The sequence below is a fragment of the Erpetoichthys calabaricus genome, chromosome 3, assembly GCF_900747795.2.
Source record: "Erpetoichthys calabaricus chromosome 3, fErpCal1.3, whole genome shotgun sequence".
Classification (NCBI taxonomy): domain Eukaryota; kingdom Metazoa; phylum Chordata; class Cladistia; order Polypteriformes; family Polypteridae; genus Erpetoichthys; species Erpetoichthys calabaricus.
Genome location: NC_041396.2, coordinates 96,740,158 through 96,760,562, shown reverse-complemented (window position 1 = coordinate 96,760,562; position 20,405 = coordinate 96,740,158). Strand labels below are relative to the sequence as shown.

General features: G+C 39.9%; 1 protein-coding gene across 2 annotated transcripts in view; it reads right to left on the bottom strand.

Moving 5' to 3' along the window:
• The window catches only part of LOC114648267 (natural cytotoxicity triggering receptor 3 ligand 1-like), a 43,483-nt gene that overhangs the window by 15,972 nt on the left and 7,106 nt on the right, over positions 1-20,405 (bottom strand). For both annotated transcript variants that reach the window (XM_028797210.2, XM_028797212.2), the window contains exon 2: positions 4,644-4,994. In XM_028797210.2, coding sequence (XP_028653043.1) covers positions 4,644-4,994 — 351 coding nt within the window. The remainder of the gene's footprint in view (positions 1-4,643; positions 4,995-20,405) is intronic.

Here is a 20,405-nt window from a genome sequence, read left to right as displayed (position 1 = left end):
TTTTCCTTTATTTTTAATTATTTTAGTATCCGACTTAGAGGTATTTTGGACACAGAAACTAATTTTCATCAGTAGTTTAATACTACACTGTGTAGGTTAATAACTATACATTTATTAGGACCATTTTCACCACTATGTGTTTTTATTATGGATGAAATTTGTATAACCATCATTATAATGTGTCTCACTGTTGCTAGTGGCATATCCTCGGAGGTCATAACCTTTGATCATTATGATTTGATGGGAGAAAAGGTCAGCATTTTACATATTTCTCTTATCTGAGTTTATGGATAAAAGACACCTTTGGTATACTTCATTCTAGAATTTGAAAAACCTTTTTCAAAAAGTTTTTTCTGGTTCTGACATTTTTCCTTTGGTTTTTGACTTTGATTTTTTTATTTTGTGATGATTCAGTTGCCATCTTTATTTGATCTTTCGCCATTTGACCTTTCTATTTTTTAACTACAGCTCTTCTCCTGGTCTCGGTCTGTAATAATCATAACGCTATTTGTGCAAAAAAAAAATTGAAACATGTTCTTGTACCAGAAATTATTTGACCTTGAGTCTTTCTACTGATAAGAATTTGTTAGTGGGGCATTTGTTTATCCACCCAGTTCTGCTCCATCTCTCTGGCTGAAATGTTATACTGATATACTGAATTTAAACAACTGAACGCTTTGTATTTTCTGTTAATTTTGTTGGAATAATGTTTAACCAAGGACCCCACCTTTTCGATGCATCTGCTGTGGCAAAACACAAGTGTAAAAGACTTATAGATAAGTATTGTTGGGACTGTTAGTAATGTTGAAATTAGCTTCTTATTCCAGCTACTTGTTTGCTTGTAGAAATCCACTTAGTTGTACAGCTTAATAAAACAAAGAATAAATACAATTTCTGTAGCATATTTTTTATGGGATCTGTCTTAGTCTTTATCCTTTTCTTAAGGTAAAATGTATTGTCATTTTTGAAAAATTCTTTGAGGCGTATTCAGTGTATAAGTAAGTATAATAATATGTATAATCATTGAACTGAGAAAAGGGGTTTGCTTTTTAATCTTACATTGATGCCCATGTAGGAGTTTGCCAGGTTTGCCAATGAATTTAAATAGAGCACCACCACTGGGATATGCAAAGTTTATTTTTGCACAACAGACAACCCCCAACTCCACTTGTTGCAAAAATATGAAAAGTGGCCTGGTGCAATTTAACCTGTTCAAAATGCCAGCTTAATACTGTGGTTTGTGCCATCCTGTGTAGATGTGGGAGTGGAGGAAATTTGGCAGTGAATTTGGGTATTGGAACCTTTTGCAAACCTTACACAAAGTAACACATAGGAAAGTCTATTGTGAAAATAAAAGGGACACAATAAGATTTAACCCTGTGCGCACTAAATATCGCAGTTAGTCCTGTGCTATATATGTATGGTGTGTACCGAATTGGGAAGTTTATCTGACTAGTGTATCCACTTTGGACCAAAGTGATTCAGAATTTTAGCTGAATAATTCAAAAATATTTAAACCAATTTGTCGATTAAGGTTATATCTGATTTACCACAATGAAGATGCTGATAAGCTTAACTGTTCTTTAACTTTCTTGTTTGTAGTGTCATAACTCCAAAGAAGACAAAGTAATTGCAAAATATCTCTGTGCAAGATTTGTGTCTTTGCCATAAGCTCTCCTTTCAGTTGAGATGGATTTAGTAATATCAGACCACCTATCCTCAATAAATACAAGAATGTGAAATTTTGTAAGTTAGTAATTAGCTACATTATTATATTTTGGTTTTAACTAATCATAATTATAATTCAAGTATGCTGGTGACTAAGTAAAGTATTGTTTTTTAAGCAAGTATTTTTAGGTGTCTTTTTTGGTCCTGTATATTTATTAAGGTCTATTGGTTAAGGTCTGTGGTTAAGAAAGCTAATGATTTCTGGTAGTAATGTTAAGCATTATTATTATGGCTCGTCACCCATATATCATCTAATTAATCCAAATCATAAACTTTAAAAGTCAAAATATTGGTATGCTCTGTATTCATATGAGATTTAGGTTAAACTACTCATTTACAGCTTGGACCAAATGAACTTGAAAAGGGCTCACTATATTTCAAAATATTTTTTACAGGTCGAGCCCTTTGTTAAATCTATTCTGCATGTTATGTAAATATATTTTCATACCATCTGGGCATGATATTTTTTATGGTCTGTTGTTCTTCTTGGAAAGTATTTATTCTAAGCAAATAATTGTAGTAAGTGTGACAGTTCCAGTACATTTTTGTATGACCCAAAACTGGTCTAGTTGTTGTTTTAACCTTCTTGTTTTCAGGATCTTCAATTTCTGCCTTTCTTCAAGTCATTTTCCCCTTTTCAAATTTGGTGGAGATGCCTTATTGACTTTAGTTATTTTAGTTTTCTATACTGTAATAAGATGAGCCTTATCCTGGCATCTCTCTGCACCCAGAATACTACAAAGGAGTTTGCAAGTATCAAAATAACGTGCTGAGTTTTAATGAAACAAATAAGATGAAATACAAAGAATCACATTAATAATTACAAACAGAATCCTGCTGTCCCTCTTTGCCTGCCTTCCCTTGTAAATTCCCTGTCTGGCTTGGAGGGTGGCTTACACATTCCCCCTTCATAACAACATACTAATTGTTTCTTTCCCTCTCTTCTCTCTCTTTCTCAGTCTCTCATCAATACCCTAGACTGTCTCCCTTCTGCCAGAGACCTTTCACTCAAATTCTCAGCAGTCCTTTTGCCCGAAGTTTCTTTGATTTCTTTGGCCAGATTATTTCTAGGGTTAGGCTTGGGATATTTTGGCTACAGAGACAGTCAGTTAGAGGGGCAGGGGTACAAGGAACCTTCTGGGCTTCCTGTTTTAAATGGACAAGATGGTCCCACTGTTCAAAGTCAAGAACCATATGCTGCTGTTGTAATCTGCTTTTCCTCCATGGACTGACTTTCTTGGTTAGATATTTGAGCACATTTTCTGTCAGACTGAGTGCCTACTGTCCTATCAAAACTTCTTCCTAGGGCATCACCTAGAGAATCACAGGTTTGCTTTTACTCTGAGACTCTTGGACAATTTACTTATTCTTACAGGGTCCACCCACAAAAAATGTACCTGTATCTGGAAGGTCCATCTTTCAATGAGTCAGTGTCATAGCCTGACCTACACAATGAAGACAACACTTAAAGATACTCAGTGAAAAGATAATTGAAAAGCACAAACCAGGAAGTGGACACAGAAAATATCACTGATCACTTGGTGTCCAGTTAAATCGATCATTAAGAAATTGAAAGAGTATGGCACAGCTGTAAATCTGCCTAGAGCAGGCAGTTCACAAAAACTAATGGATCATTGCAAGAAGAAGACTAGTGAGGGAGGCCCCCCAAGAGATTTATGATAACTGTTAACAAGCTGAAGTGGCTGAGATTGGAGAGACTGTGCATAAAGCATCTGTTGCCCAGGAACATCACCAGTTGTACCTTTATGGGAGAATCGCAAAGTGAAAGACATTGTTACAAAAACTCAGAGAGTTTGCCAGAAAGCACAAGGGAGACTCTAAGGCCAACTGGAACAAGGTTTCGTGGTCTGATGAGACAAAAATTTAGCTTTTTGGTCATCAGACTAAACATCATGCTTGCCATAAGCCAATTGCTACACATTATAAAATACATGTTCTCCTCACTGTGAAACATGGTGGTGGTATCATTCTGTGGTGATGCTTCTCTGTTGCAGGTGTTGGAAGGCTTGTGAGGGAAGAGAGTAAAATGAATACGTCAAAATGCAGGGAAAACCTGCTCCTTTGAGGAAGATTTGTTTTCCACCATGACAATGACCCCAAGCATGAAGCCAAAGCTGCACAGAAATGGTTTAAAAACAACAACTGTTCATGTCCTGGAGTGGCAGAGCCAGAGTCAGATTTCAATCCAATTGAGAATTTGTGGCTGGACTTAAAAAATGCTCTGCGCTTGTAATCCCCATGGAGTCTGATAGAGCTTGATCAGTTTAAAAAAAAAATAGGGAAAATTTGCAGTGTCCAGATATATAAAGCCGATAGAGACAGAGACTTGTGCACACAGACTCAAAGCTGTCATGACTGCCAAAGGTACATACAGTATAAGAAATACTAACTTGAAGGGGTGAATACTTATGCAGTCAATTACTTGGTGTTTTATATTTGTAATTTATTTAGATCATTTTGCAATGATCTGTTTTGACTTTGACATTAAATACTCTTCTTCTTTTCGTCAGTATCAAAAAAGCCAAATTAAATCCACTGTGATTCAAAATTACTCAACAATAAAATGTGAAAACTTCTAAGGAGGTAAATACTGTTTATAGGTAATGTATAATGGACAGTTTGTCCATGTATCATTCAGATATACAGGGAGACGGGGAAATATGAAAATGCAAGACAGAAAGACAAGCATGGAGCAGCCCCCCAAAAATATATGTGTTTATCTGCAGGACAATTCTGCTCAATTCTTTCTGATATAGCCCAGTGATACACAGACAAGTGTCAGTATGCTGTGTTAGTGTTGGACATTGGTTGAAGCTCTAGGGTTCAACCCATGACCCAAAGAGCTGTTGATATTTTGGAGGTATCCATTGAGTCTAGGAGTAAATCTTGCTTACCCTCTACATTTAAGTTGAGTTGGATTTCTTTCTTTACTGGTGTCACCAGAACATCACAGAAGTAATCTCCTGTGTCAGAGCTAGACACATTCTTCATTAGCAAGCTTGCATCTCCTTCCAACAGTGCTTTTGGTGAGAGAAATGAGTTCTTGTAGAAAGTTTGGAGGTTTAGGCCATCAAAATGTGCTATCATCTGTTGACTTTCCTCTGTTGCAGGCTGCCTCCTCCATGACACTGAGATCATTCCTAGGGTTAATTTGAATTTGTACACAAAGTGGCAGTTCAGTAGCACATCAGAGCCTGTGGTCACATTTACCGTTGTTGTATTGCTGCTCAAGCGCAAGCATGACTCTGCAAAACATAATTTTAATTCAATTTATTAAAACTTGAATCTGAAAGGTTTAAAAAGTATTTCTATATATAAACACTGCATAAAACTATTTGAAATTTTGCTTGGACCATTTGTTTATAACACTACTTTAAATAATATATGTCATTTCTGTGGTGTGGGCAGCACGGTGGCACAGTGGGTAGCGCTGCTGCCTCACAATTGGGAGACCTGGGGACCTGGGTTCGCTTCCCGGGTCCTCCCTGCGTGGAGTTTGCATGTTCTCCCTGTGTCTGCGTGGGTTTCCTCCGGGTGCTCCGGTTTCTTCCCACAGTCCAAAGACATGCAGGTTAGGTGGATTGGCGATTCTAAATTGGCCCTAGTGTGTACTGGGTGTGTTTGTGTGTGTCCTGTGGTGGGTTGGCACCCTGCCTGGGATTGGTTCCTGCCTTGTGCCCTGTGTTGGCTGGGATTGGCTCCAGCAGACCCCCGTGACCCTGTGTTCGGATTCAGTGGGTTGGAAAATGGATGGATGGATTTCTGTGGTGTAGCGGGTCCACAGCTCATGTCAAAAAGGCCACTTTTTAAAATAAATAATCGCCGTCTTTGCAGCTTAGAAAGGGGGCATGGTAGTGTGGCGGATAAGTTCCCGGAGAATTCGTGATGCGGGTGAACCTCGCTTAAGTGCACAGGTGAGGAGTCGTCCGCATCCGTAATTGTTCCCGGGAGCTGCTGATTTTCACACCTGATCCACGTCCCCGTGATAAATAGAAGCGCGAGGCGGCTAGGGAGGAGGAATGAAAGAAGAAGAAAGGAACAGAGGTTGCAAAAGAGGGAGGCAGGAAACAGGGAGAGGAAAGCCGGTGCAATGCAAGAGAGCGAACAAGCGAGTGCAGGCAGCTGGACAGTCAGCCCTAGCAGGGTGTTTGACCGACATCTAGGGCAGTCAATTGTAGTCGCTCTCACTGAGCATTCAGTGAGGAGCAGGAGTGGCTGAAAGAAGGATGGCTCGCAGCGGAAGACAGCGGGAGTCAGGAGGCTTGGGAGGTGGATTCCCCAGCGTGAGCGTCCTGGCCGTTGGGGGAAGCCAAGTCTCGGTCTGGAGAGAGCTGAACCAAAGCCAGGGATCGGGAAGCCTCCAGATCAGAAGGTAGAGAGAAGGTCAGCTGCAGGTAGGGTGACTCCCCTGGTGCATGGCCTGGCAGGGAGAAGCAGGGGAGTCATCAGTAGAAGAAAGTCACCAGCTTTATTTTTAAAACGGACAGCTTCCAGCCATTGTTTTAACCTCATTGTTTTTAAAATGTTTTTTTTTTCTAATGGAATTTAACCTCCATGATTTCACCTCTGTTTTTATGGATTATTTATTTAATGACTGATTTGTGAAGCACTGCACTTTGTTTTTGTTTGTTGATTATTAAATAAAAGCACTTGGCACTTTTGCACCATCTCCTTGCTCCATTTGTTGTGCCTCACTGCCTAGCTCATCGGTGACATTACCGACGGTGTTGGATTCAAAAGCTCCCAGAAAGGAAGATGGGAGCATGGAGCAAACCCGCATCGTCACAATTTCTCCTTTTGATCTAGAATGACAATCTTCTGCTAAGCATAAGATCAAGGTGAGAAATGGGGTAGGGGAGAGTAGTTTCCCAGGTGGTCTGGAAACCTTGGAAGCCTGAAAATCAAAATGGTGTGGATTTCCAGAAAATATATTTTAGAAACATGGTATTATAAATCACAAGGTTCCCATTATTGGGTTAGCTAGAAAAGATTTTAGCAGCTAGCAGAAAGCCATTCCTTTGGCAGGGCTAGTAGACAGATGCTTGAGTAACAACATCCTTTTCAGTAAGGAAGGAGAGAACATCCTTTGACATGTCTGGGGAGGATATGAGAAAGATAATGAGGACTTTAATGTGAATAATTAGGAGTCACATCTGGCATTTCCTGCCTTGGTTGCAGTAAAGCTGAAACAATATTAATGTCATGATACCATCACATTGTAGGAGAATGGTGTAAGACTGGCTATGTCATGTTTGCTTTTGCTTTTAATTATTTTGGAAGTGTTTCTCATCATCATAAATATGTCTAGATATCCTCAAATATTGCATAATACATTTTGTGAGAAATATCTGTTGGGTCTTAATTTTTATTTTCATGAAACATTATTTTGTTGTTGCTGTTGTGACACCATGTTGCATTACATGAGGCATCACCATTTTATGTTATCTTGCCCTGAGTGATGCCATATTGTTTACCATAGCTATATATGGTTGCCAATCACATGATGGACCTGTGACATCACAATGCCCTTTCTATAGGGCATCGTGGCATTCTAGTCTCCGTGCCTGTGTTTTAGATCCTTTTCTTTGCAATTAACTCCTTTCTTTAACTATTTCTTGTTTAGTTTTGGGAACACTAAAGGACACTTAAGAACATGGTGTTAGGATCTTTTTCTACTGTCTTAAGACTGTTTGGTGGCTTGGTGATTCTGATTTTCATTCTTGATTGTGAGGTTTGTGTTTATTACCCCTTGACTGCTTTATTTAACTTTACTTTTGCTTTGTCCTTGTAACATTGAGCATCTCCTGCTTTTGTGTACCATTTTTCTTTCTGGTTACCTCTGTTTATTCAGTGTGTGTCAGACTGACTCTGTTCTGGATGCCATATGCTCTCATACATAGATAGAAAGGGATATCATTAGGGAGATTTCTTTTATTTTGGCCGGTTTCACCCTTGATATGCCATGCTTCTTTTTTATGTGCTCTTAACTAAGTAAAACTGTAGCACTGATCTGTGGCAGGGTGTGTCACTGTAGAAAACTGGTTCAGGGAATTCAACTACTATAATCCGCATAATGAAATGGTTATTTTAGAACTGCACTCATGTTAAGCATTTATGTATCATTATTTTATGAAAAATGATGCTTGGCTTTTTTTTTTGCACATTGTATTTCCTTGCATGATAGGAGTCAACTATATATATACACACACATGTTGAATTAACCCCTTTTGACTTTCTGATTAATGCACTATCTGAGTCTCTTGCTGTATTGTTTCGCAGGTAACCTTAGAAGACGATGAAAGATCTGGTGGACATAGCAGAATGACTCAGAAAGATCGGAAAGAAAAGAAATGCTCTTGTCTCACAAATTCTGTCCTCCTTGAACTATCCAGAATGGACCTCTGCTGAACGGTATTGTTGATTGGTGCTGGCTAACTTGCTTTCTGATCTCTATACATGTGTTATTTAGGTTATTACCAAGTACCAGTTCTAGACAACTGCAGTAGCAACGCATCCATTGTTGTGCACTGGTTTGAGTTACAGCAATAGTATCTGAAAGAAAAGGCCAGACTAATCTGCTTGTCAATTACACTACACAATATAAAGAGGCCATCCATTTTGAGTGGCACATGCAAAGGTAATTGCTAGATATCTACTTCTGGTGTTTGCACAGGTAGACATTTCCAAACAGATCCTTCCGGATCAAGGGGCGCCTCTAAAGTATTCAAAAAAACTGCCCAACTCCAGTGAATTAAACATTTAAATACATCTGTTTATTATCTGCAAGTGGACGGTTTGGACTAGCATTTCAACCAGACAGTTAAACAGATTTAAAAAAGAAAGCAGTACAAGATGATAGATGGGATAGGGATCAGCTGACTCCACTCTATTTCTCTTTCCTTACAGGGAAAGTGCCTCAAACTTCTAATGGGTTCTCTTCTTTGAGCTGCTGTATGGGAGACAGCCACTGGGTATTCTGGACTTGGTCAGGGAGTCATGGGAAGAACAAGATAATAATCTGATAACATATTTGAGTGTCTGTGAACATAATCGAGTACATCGTAAAATTGCTTAACTATTTTTAACAAATTGTACCTTTTTCAGGGAATTTCAGAGAACCATATCATAGTGAGGGTACCCACAACCAAATCCAAATTATTAGCACATTGTCAAAGACACTAGGATGTTAAAAAATGCAAACATAGGTGGATTACATGATAAACAAACAGGACCAGCTGAGCAGATTTATGATGTTATTCTACTAAAGCCCTGGAAAGATAGAGAGGAACCAACAAATTTCCTGGAGAATACCTTGGCATTATATGTTCTAATGGTCATTGGCAATACCCCAGTTTGTACACTAAAAAGACAATTGGGGCAAATGATTGAGCAAGTTACTTATTTTGTCAAAACTAAACCAGGGCTTATAACTCACAACATCATCACTCCTAGGGAATGCCCATACTGGATCCCTGAGGCTAAGAAAACAGAAGTTGATCTGGAAGTTAAAAACATGCTTGAGTTGGAGGTTGTTGAGGAGAGCAATATCCCCTGGTTAAGTCCCATTGTTCATGTACTCAGGCTTGATGGAAATTGGCAGTTTTTAAATGACTTATGCCGCCTAAATTTAGTCTTGCAATTTGAAATGTATTCCATGCCGTGGTTGACGGTATCCTAGAGATGCTGGGTAACTCGTTCCACCTCTCAATGCTGAACATGATTGGGGTATTGGCAACTTCATCAATCCCCTCAGGCCAATTAAAAAAAACATGTTTAGTACCCCAAGTGGCCATTGGCAGTATCACATTTTCTCATGGGGCCCTGATGGCTTTCCAACATCTGGTGAGCAGACTGATTAAACTGCTGCCTGCCTTGTTTAAGTAGTTTATTCCAGCAGATGAGAAGAACAACTACTGCAGGTCTTGGACATGCTTCAGCAATTCCACCTTTGGATTAATCCAAAAAAAAGTTACTTTGGGATGACAATTGGCCTCAGGGGATAGATGAATTTTCCAATACCCCTTTGTCATGTCCAGCACTATTGAAAGGTAGTGAGCATTACCCAGCTTTTGTAGGATTTTGTCCACCATGGCAATGTAACATTCAAAGCAGGGTTCCAAACTGCCTCTCAAAGCAACACCCCGACAGAACAGAACAGAAGTCAAGGATCACTATGTGCAATACCAATCATTGGATGGAGTGATGTAGAGCATACCACCATCAAACTTCACTATGATGCAGTCTGATGGATGAACCTGGGTTTGGTGGTTGAGAAAGAAGAATGCTACCTTCTGGACTGCATACTACCTACTGTAAAGTTTGGTGGAGGAGGAGTAATGGTCTGGGGCTGTTTTGTCAGGCTTTGGCTAAGCCCATTGGTTCCAATGAATGGTACTGCTGTTAATGTTACATTGCAGCATGCAAAGACATTTTAGCCAATTGTACACTTCCAGCTTTGTGGCAACCATTTAGGGAATGTCCTTCTCTGTTCTGGCATGACTATGACCCTGTGCACAAAGCCAGGTTCATGCAGACATGGTTTGACAATTATTTCACTGTGATGGAACTTGAGTGGCCTGTACAGAGCCCTGACCTCAACCCTATTAAACTATGTTGGGATTAATTGAAATACTGTATGAGACAGGACTTCTTGGACTCGATATTTATGCCAATGGTTTTGGAATGGACTGTCCAATAAGCTCATATAGGTGTGATGGTCGGGTGTCCAGAAACTGTTTGGTCATATAGTGTAACCTTAAGGTGGTTCACCAGATAGGTTATATGCTAACATGGATGCACTTTCCTGATTTCACAACCTCTTTGCCAGGGGTGGATTTGGTTGGGGGTTGGACCATGTCACACACATGAGCATAGGGAATGTCTCACTGGTATGTCACAGGAAGCAAGGGAGGATGTTTAGGGTGACAACAGTGCTAATCTCTGTTCAGATTCCTACCCTAAAATGGAGGAGAACCCACAGGAAGAATTCTGACATCACATCTGGGATAACAACCTTAGCCCTGCCCCTTCAATACACACTACTTCTTAAAGCACTTGCTGACTGGAGACATTGTAAAACCAGCTACATGAGAAGTCAGACCTTGCAATGGCAACTTATCCTTTGTGGCTGAAAACACCATTACCGTCTCCTCTAGAATTTTTCTTTTTTTTCACTATACAGTATATATATTATCGGATGTTTGCAGACTGGCCGACCAACCACAAGCGTTACCTGGGAGGTAACCACCTAAATAATCGGATTGCAGTTCAGAAATAAGCATATATATATAGTAAATATATATATATAGTAAATATGTTTTTCCTAAGTGACAGTATACCAGATTTAGTGTTCACCTAAAACAGGAGCATTAATGGTCCCCAGATTAGGAAAGATCCATCCACATGACATTACCAAAAAGAATCTTAATTTATTTAAATCTGTAACAGGCTCCATACAGTAAACCATGAATAGATAGTAACAGATTATATCAATGTGTCATAAATTTAAAACGACTCTCACTGCATACAATAACACAGACTTAGTTTATGTTTCTTTAAGCTCCACTAACCACTGTGCTATTGTATCAATTAGTAAATTAAATAAAAATCCATTCCTGATATTGAAAATAGGAAAAATCAAAGTGGATATTTCTAAAGTAATGTATATTGTTTGCTCAGAAAATGAGTGTATATTTTATAGCAACTGCTTACATGAAAAAAATAAATAATGCATGTTATATATGGCGTTAAAAGTGGCACAGTTATTAGTAGTGCAGCCTCTTACATACAACATTCCGGATTTTGCTATTTAATTTAATACTTACATTAATTCACTATCAGCAGGTTTAATAATCACATATCCAAGATTAACAAAAAAAAGATATTTCATACATTTCCATCAAGTATAATATGATTAATGAAATGCTTTATCTTTAAGTGTTTTTTGGCTACATTTCAATGTATCTGAAATTTAATTGTAATTATAAGAGAAAGAACTGGAAAGTTGCAACCAACTTTCATGTTTGTCTGTAAACAAAACAAAGGGTTGATTAGGTAGAGGAAAAATGAAACAGGACTGAGCAAAAGTAAGAATTGAAAGAAGAACTGAAAGATATAGGCTCCAGAAGGCCCAAATGACTGTCCATAGCAAACATCCCCTTTTTACCTTAGGTAGAACTGAACCCATTATGTCAATAGTGAAACTGATGCAAAATACTTAAGCAGAAGTTTAAAAATTTACAGACTAAATGGCGGTGTTGAAATTTGTATATGTTTCATCCCATAACTGATGAAATGAATGAGCATAACAGTCAAACTGTATTAATAACTGTTATCCTTATTAAACAGAATGGGTAATGTGCCCATTTTTGACATATCAAATGCAGAGTTTTAAGAGCTATGGTTGCACTATTACCTAGTGTGAAGGACAGCCGAGTCCCATGCCCGGCAGGGACGCTCCTACTGCATCGGTTCCGGGGGAGCTACCATGGACAGCTCAATACCTCCCCCGTGACGCTTGGTGGCAGCCACCCTGGCAGACGATGATTCCCCAACCGGGCGCATGGCTCCATGGGAGATGGAGTCCTCCACAGCCTGGTTGGGGGCTCGGATGGCCGCCAGGGGGAGCTGCATGGAGTCTGCAGCCCGGCTGGTCAAATCTTCAGCCCCACCCGGAAATGCAATTAGAGCCAGGTGATCAAGCACCTGGAATGCTTCCGGGTGGGGTATAAAAAAGGCCAGCCGCCACCACCACTCGGTAGAGCCAGAGTCGGGAGGAGGAGGACTAAGCCTGAGGAGGAGTGGTGGTAAAGGAAGAGAAGAGTGTTGTGGTTAGTTTGAGAGTGTTTTGGGACTGTGTTGGGCCAGTGGGACACGGGGAAGGCGTGCCCCACGACTGAAGAAAAATAAAAACCTGCTTTATTTAAGTACGTGCCTCTGCGTCAGTCTGTGCCGGGTCAGGCGCTATATAGCGTCTATATTACACTAGAAAAAGGAAAGAGTCCCTTCAGCAAGAATTAAAAAGAAATGATTTTTGTGTAAGACTTCCAAGTTTCCTACTTAGCATTCAAAACTATGATTTGTGGTTTGTAAGAAAATTTTATATTTAATGAATTGACCTTTGCTTGTAACCAAGACTATGATTTCTCGTTACAATTTTTAAATTTCTGCCACCCAAACAAAAAACTAGTAATTCACTCATTTTAGATAAAAAGCACACATGTACATACTCATGATTTGATTTTTTTTTTCTAATTTTGTATTAATATCTCTCAGGGGATCGGCAATGGTGTATGGAGCTAAGACATGGGTAGTAAAGGGAGTGCGGGAGAAGAAGTGAGATGTGTCAGAAATAAGAATGTTGAGATGGATTTATGGAGTTACAAAAAGGACAGAATAAGCAATGAGACAATCAGAGGTACAACAAAAGTTGGAGAGATATCTAAGAAAGTACAGGAAAGTATACTGAAGTGGTATGGACATGTGAAGAGGAGAGACAATGAATATGTGGGCAAAAGAGTGATGGGAATGGAAGTACAGCAGAATTGAAAGCAATGGAGGCCAAAGTGGAGGTGGATGGATGAAGTAAAAGAAGATCCAAAGAAAAAGAGTTTGACTGGTGAGAAGGTACAGGAATGAGCTGTTTGGAGAAGGCTGATCAAGCACTTCGATGCCACATAGAAAAGATGAAGAAGATCTCTCAAGGGATCAAGTGCTTGTAGGTAGATGTTGTCAAGGTATTTTGGGTTTAGAGAAGGCTCCATTATACTGTCTTACCTTTGAATAAAGAGTTAAAGCTATGTAGAGCACATCATTTTCAATGAATTGAAACAAACCATCAGCACACTGAAGACTTAGCATACTCAAAGAGACTTTATTTATATGATTATACAAGTTTTTCTGATCAATGGTTTACAATTGAAGGATCATGCACCATGAGCTATTCAAAGGCATTGAATGGGACCACTGGAGTTTAGCAGCAATTCAGTTAGACCAAATACTTGGAACAAGCACAGGAATATTTTGTTTATTCCTAATATGTGCTGTATGTACCCTCTCTGACCAAGTTACTAGGAACACTGTACTAAGTAATATAGAACAAAGTGGGCATTGCATATTCTGCTAGGCTTTTAGTGGCAGACAAGGCCTGTTAAGACATCAGATTTAACAGGAATGCAGGAATCCAGTTGCAAACCCACCACTCCCCACTTCTAATGAATGGCTGAGCACCTCTGCCCATACCCAGATAAGTCTTGTACTTCATGTGATAACAAATGTGTAAATTAGAGTTGAACCGATGTCTCTGCAGACTCCAAAATAAGGGAGCTGAAAGCTGACAATCCTCTTTTCTTTGAAGATCCAAAATAGCAGACAGTGTGCTATTCCTTGGAGTTGGATGCCCCAAACCGTCTTTGCAATCCACTCTGCCAATCCAAACTCTATGCGAGTGACTGAGCCCAGCCTGGGAAAGCTAAGAGGCAGCCATTACTTCAAGAAGGGAAATTCAGAGCACCAACCTGTCGTGCCAGAAAAAGCACTGCTTTTCCTTATGAAGCTGAAGAGGACACACTAAAGAACAGATTGAGGAAGGGATCACACCACAAATAAAAGGCCATGTGACAAAGAGAAAGAGTGCAATCCAATGCAAGAAGAATCCTTTATTTGAACCGAGAGCAAGAACTCCACACAACATCGAACACCATCCTTAAAGACCTGGTATCGTAAAACTACTTATCTGTAAGTAGATAAATTAGAACTCTAAATAACCAGATAACAGCCAGTATCTTCTGCGTTACAGTATATGTTTGTGTGTCACATCAACATTGTGTCCTGTCTTCTATGTCAATGTATATGTAGATATCATATTTCTATAATCCACAGCTTATTCATAAATTGTATTATTCTGTTTCTTTAAAATCAGTGTGCTTTAGGTACATTGATAGTGGTCTATCAGCCAGAGGCAGAATCCTAAAGAGAGAGGTAAGGAAAACAAAGTAAGATTCTTACCAAATTATTTAATTAATTACAGGAATTGCCATAGGCAAAACTGCTAATTAGTTAGCCAAGTTCTCTTCCTTTTCTTCCTACATTTTTTTTTTTGCTGTCTCTTCTTCATGGCATAGATTTCACAAGATATTGGAAACATTCCTTTGAGATTCTGGTCCATGTTGACATGGCTGCCTTACACAGTTTCTACTGATGTATCAGCTGCACATTAATGCTGTGAATTTTCTGTTATACCATATCCCAAAGATATTCTATTGGACTGGTAACGTCACTAAAGAACACTAAACTCATTGTCATGTTCATGAAACCAGTCTGAGGCAACTTTTGCTTGGTAGCATTATGCATTATGTTGGAAGTAGCCATTAGAAGATGAGTAAATCGTGGCCATGAAGGGACACATATGGTCAGCAACTTTACATAAATGGGCCGTGACATTCTAGCAATGATTGATTGGTGTTAACAGACCCAAAATGTGCCAAGAAAACATTACCCACACCATTACACCTCCACCACCAGTCCCTGGACTGTTGACACAAAGCAGGCTCAGTGCATGGATTCATGCATTATTTCAATTCTGACCATCTGTGTATTTCAGAAATCGAGATTCATCAGACCAAGGTATGTTTTTCCAGTCTTCAATTGTCCAGTTCTGGTCAGCCTCAGCATTCTGTTCTTGGCTGACAGTAGTGGAACCCAATGTGGTCTTTTGCAGTTGTAGCCTCAGGGTTTGTTGTGCATTCTGAGATGCTATTCTGCCCACCACAGTTGCAGAGAGCAGTTTTTCTGAGTTATCGTAGCCTTTCTGTAAGCTCGTACCAGTATGGCCATTCTCCTCAGACCAGCAAGGCACTTCTATCCACAGAACTGCTACTCACTGAATATTTTTTTGTTTTTCACACTGCTCCGAGGAAACTCTAAAGACTGTTGTGTGTGAAAATCCCAGGAGATTAGCAGTTACAGAAATACTCAAACCGGCCTGTTTCACACCTACAATCATGCCATTTTCAAAACTGAGTTTACATTTTTTCCCCATTCTGGCAGTTGATCTGAGCATTAAATGAAGCTCCTGACGTGTTTATGTGTTATTTTATGTATTTTACTTCTGCCACATAATTGGCTGATTAAATAATTGCATGGATAAGCAGGTGTATATGTAGATGTTCCTAACAATTTGCTCAGGGAGTGCATACACATATATCCTCAATCCATGAAAATGGGAGGAGAATGAAAATTTTCAAAATGGTGCATTTATTAATAAATAAATTAAGCATACTGGGAAGCATTAGCAAAGGGTGAATAGAAAATGTACAAATTTAACAAAATATCAGTATCTATTCTGACCCTTCCTTCATTTTAAAAAGTTGTGCCACAAAACAGCAAACACCCCATTTATGTTCTTTCTTTCTATCCTCCCCTCTCATTCCCCAAGTGAAGTCTTTGTTCTTACTCCAGGCTGAATGAATCTGCTGGTTGCAATGGGGCTTTAAGTGTAATTTCGGGGACAATTCCAGTCAAGATCTTCAATAATTTCTGGAGCCGAAGACACCGTTGTATTTGTAGTTCCTGCCTATTAAGTGTAGTGGCTCATCAAGTTTCACAAGTTCAAATGTTTTTAAATGCTCCATCTGTCCTTTTATATCCCTTTGTCTCTCCCCTCTTTGCATTCATTTGGCTTGTAAGGTTAATTTTTTCCAACTGTTCCTTACCTTTAAAAAATATTTAAGCATAGTGTTCAGTGTTTCTGAACCCAAGGAATCCAGTGATTATATTCATATATCTTTAGCTTTTGCTTATGTGAATTCCAACTTCTCTGTGCCATCTCCCGAATAGTTTTTCTGCAGTTTCAGCTTGAAGCTCAATTGGAATATTCAAATGTTAAGGGTAACTAAGGTGAAATGCATGCTTACCAGAGGGAAAGTAGCACCTAGCTAATGGTAGCATACAGTAGGACAGCTCAGAAATAGCTTTTCTAACCAAAATTGCTCAGTTGTGGCATAATGCTATATACAATAAAAACTTACAGATTTTTACCCCTAATTGTCCCCCTCTGTTTTTTTGGTTTAACCATTAAAATCGATTTGTTACCTACTAGCCTTGCTTGCTTTTTTCTTAATCTTTCCGCACTTTGTCTTGTTAATTAAGTTAATGCATTGACTAAATATAATCTTTGCCCCATTATTTCTTCCAATAATTGAGAATATAGTTACCTGTGATTGATATGAAGTCCAGCTTTGGTCATAGCTCCACGCTGTGGCACATTCCTTCACATACATTCTCTTCTCTCTTTTCCTGCTCAAGCTATTTCCATTAAGAGATTGCGATTTTGGTATTATGATTATGTTCCTGTTATCCCTGGGTCTAATTAGTCCTTGGTTGAAATTTTTACCCAACTGTTTTGTACTGAAAATGAAATGCTTCAAATCACTGTTTAATGGTGAGAATTGAAGTTGAGGTATCATTGTAAGTTTCTGAGACAGTATTTGCTGACTCTTTGCTTTGTTTTGTTGGCTTTAGGAACAGGCTAAGTCTCTGCCAAGAATATTATGAATTATGTACCTGTGACGATATGGGTTTGCTACATGCTCCCATCTGCTGTCCGGGAGCCCTTAACCCGACACCGTCAGTAATGTTACTGATGAGCTAAGCAGTGAGGCAACAACATAGCAAGGGGATGGTGCAAAAGTGTCAAGTGGCTTTTATTTAAAAACAACAACAAAACAGTGTTCAAATAAATAAAGTGCAGTGCTTCAAAAAAGTCTTCATGAAATAAATAATCCATTAAAACAAACATGAAAATGTGGAGGTTAAAATATAGAAAAAGTCTTCTAAAAACAATGAGGTTAAAACCATGCAGAAAGCAGTCCTTTTTTTAAAAAACAACAACAACAAGCCCGGTATCTCCTGTCCTCTGGTGGCTCCCCTGCTTCAACCTTCTGGGCCCTGCAACAGGAGAGTCGCCTTCTCAGCAGCGGGAGTCGGGAGGCTTGGTGGGTGAAGTCCATGATCACTCAGCGGGAGCGACCACTACTACTACTCCCGGGTGTCGGCCCAACACCCAGGCTTCCCGAACAGCTGCAATGTGAGCCTCCACTCGCTCGCTCTCTCTCCCGCACCGGCTTTCTCTCTCCACTTCCTGCTTCGTGCTTTCTCCTACAACCTCCGTTTCTTCTCTCTCCTTTCTTTTTTCTTTGTCATCTTTCCTCTAGCCAACTCGAGCTTCTATTTTATTAAGAGGGCATGGCAGCTGTAGCAAATTAGCAGCCCCAGGAACAATCATGGATGCGGGCGGTCTCTCACCTGTGCACTTAGGTAAGAAACGCCCACACCGCAAATCTCCCTGAGAATTGCTTCAGCCACACAACCACCACGCCCCCTCGCTAAGCCACGAGTGCGGTGATTATTGATTAAAACTGGCCTTTAACTGGGAGCTGGGGACCCGCTATACCACAGTACCCAGGAGATTAAAGAGGCTATACAGAGGGAGAAGCAAATTAAGAGTTGTGAACAGGCAGAGGTCAAAACCAGTAAAGCTAATGAGATCAGGAAATCAAGTAGTCTTTGGGGGGCAGAGAGAGAATCAAAGTCAAATATCTGTACAGGCTTCAGTATCCAAACTAACCAAAAATGAATCCCCAACCAAAGAAAACTCATTTGACTTGAAAATCCTAAAACTAGGATAACCAGGGAGCTGCCTCACCATTTGTTAAATGTCTATGGTGATTACTGTACGTTCCTAGTCAACGAGGTTAGGGTCACGTGAGTAAAAATTTCAGATAGGTTGCAACAAGGAAGGCCCACTCAAATGACTTCACCAAAATGCTCTCTGTAAAGAGAGAGGATTGTGGGGTTGCATATTTTAAACAAATAATTGGAAGTCCTGGAATGTGCAGGCTCCAGGTGGGTGCATGTGCACATTAGAACGTTGGTTGGGGTGCTTGGCTAATCACAGATTTCATATGCATATGTGAGTGGATTGGTCAAGAGCTACTGGTAGACACTTCTGACTACAAGCCAATTGATTATTTGAAATTATAATTTTCAGGAGAAGGCTTTTGAACTGATGAGTGAGTAGATAAGCATATATGCAGATCATTGTTTTGATCCTCCCTGTCAGTTATCAACACATTTCTGTGTCATCATTTTCCAGCCACTTATGAGAGCAAGAAACACAAACCAGACTATGTAGTCTGTAGCAGTCAGAAAGAATGGCGTCAGCACAGCAACATATACTGTAACACAAACAATGTAATGTACAATGCATGCAATTGGCTACTTGGAACATAAATGTTCAAAAAGACATATATGTTATGTCTTTTTCTAACCTGCTGAATCCAGGCCAGGGTTGTTGGAGGGGGGTTGCTGGAACGCATCCTAGCTAGCACAGGGCACAAGGCAGCAACAAACCCTGGACAAGGCGCCAGTCCATTACAGGGCAAACATGCAAACACACTGGGGCCAATTTAGTGTCAGAAATTCAATGAACCTGCATATCTTTGGACTGGGGGAGGAAACTGGAGCACTCGAATGAAACTCGTGCAGAATAAGGGAGAACATGCGAACTCCACGCAGGAAGAACCAAGGACAAGAATCCTGGTCTCCTTACTGTAAGACAACACCTCTACCACTGTGAACTGTATATATTATTCAAAATTATGTACAGAGTGTTCATGTATAAGGTAGTTGTGTGTTTTTCAAAACTTGATTAACAAAAAATGTTAACATCTCTTTATTAAAAAAAAAACTCAGCCTACTGTGATAGTGGTAAAAAAGAAACTAAAAATGGTCAAATCGTTTATTAAATTTCTTAGCTTATTCCTGGTTCAGTTAATTACTAATAATATGGCTTACTAATAATATGGCTTTCTCTTTGAGTTGTCGCTAAACTTTGAGAAACAAATGTCCACTGTGTTAAAGTCCAGCTTTTACCAACTGAGGCAAATCTCAAAATTACAATCCTTTCCTTCACAGCAGATTTGGAAATAGTGATTCATACTTGTGGGCGGCACGGTGGCGCAGTGGGTAGCGCTGCTGCCTCGCAGTTGGGAGATCTGGGGACCTGGGTTCGCTTCCCGGGTCCTCCCTGCGTGGAGTTTGCATGTTCTCCCCATGTCTGCGTGGGTTTCCTCCGGGCGCTCCAGTTTCCTCCCACAGTCCAAAGACATGCAGGTTAGGTGGATTGGTGATTCTAAATTGGCCCTAGTGTGTGCTTGGTGTGTGGGTGTGTTTGTGTGTGTCCTGCGGTGGGCTGGCACCCTGCCCAGGATTGGTTCCTGCCTTGTGCCCTGTGTTGGCTGGGATTGGCTCCAGCAGACCCGCGTGACCCTGTGTTCGGATTCAGCGGGTTGGAAAATGGATGGATGGATGGATTCATACTTGTATTACATTTCAGCTCAATTATGGCAATTCCCTATATATGGGATTGCCCAAATCTGCACTGTTGTGCCTTCAACTTGTTCAAAATGCAGCAGCTAGATTTCTAACCAGTACTAGAAAAAGAGAGCATATCTCACCTGTGCTGGCCTCTCTCCACTGGCTACCGGTTTGATTTTGGATTGATTTTAAAATTTTATTGTTTTTAAAGCCTTGAATGGTTTCACCTCAAATAAATCTGCAATTTCCTTCATCACCTCTCAGGAACGAGGGCTTTGAGG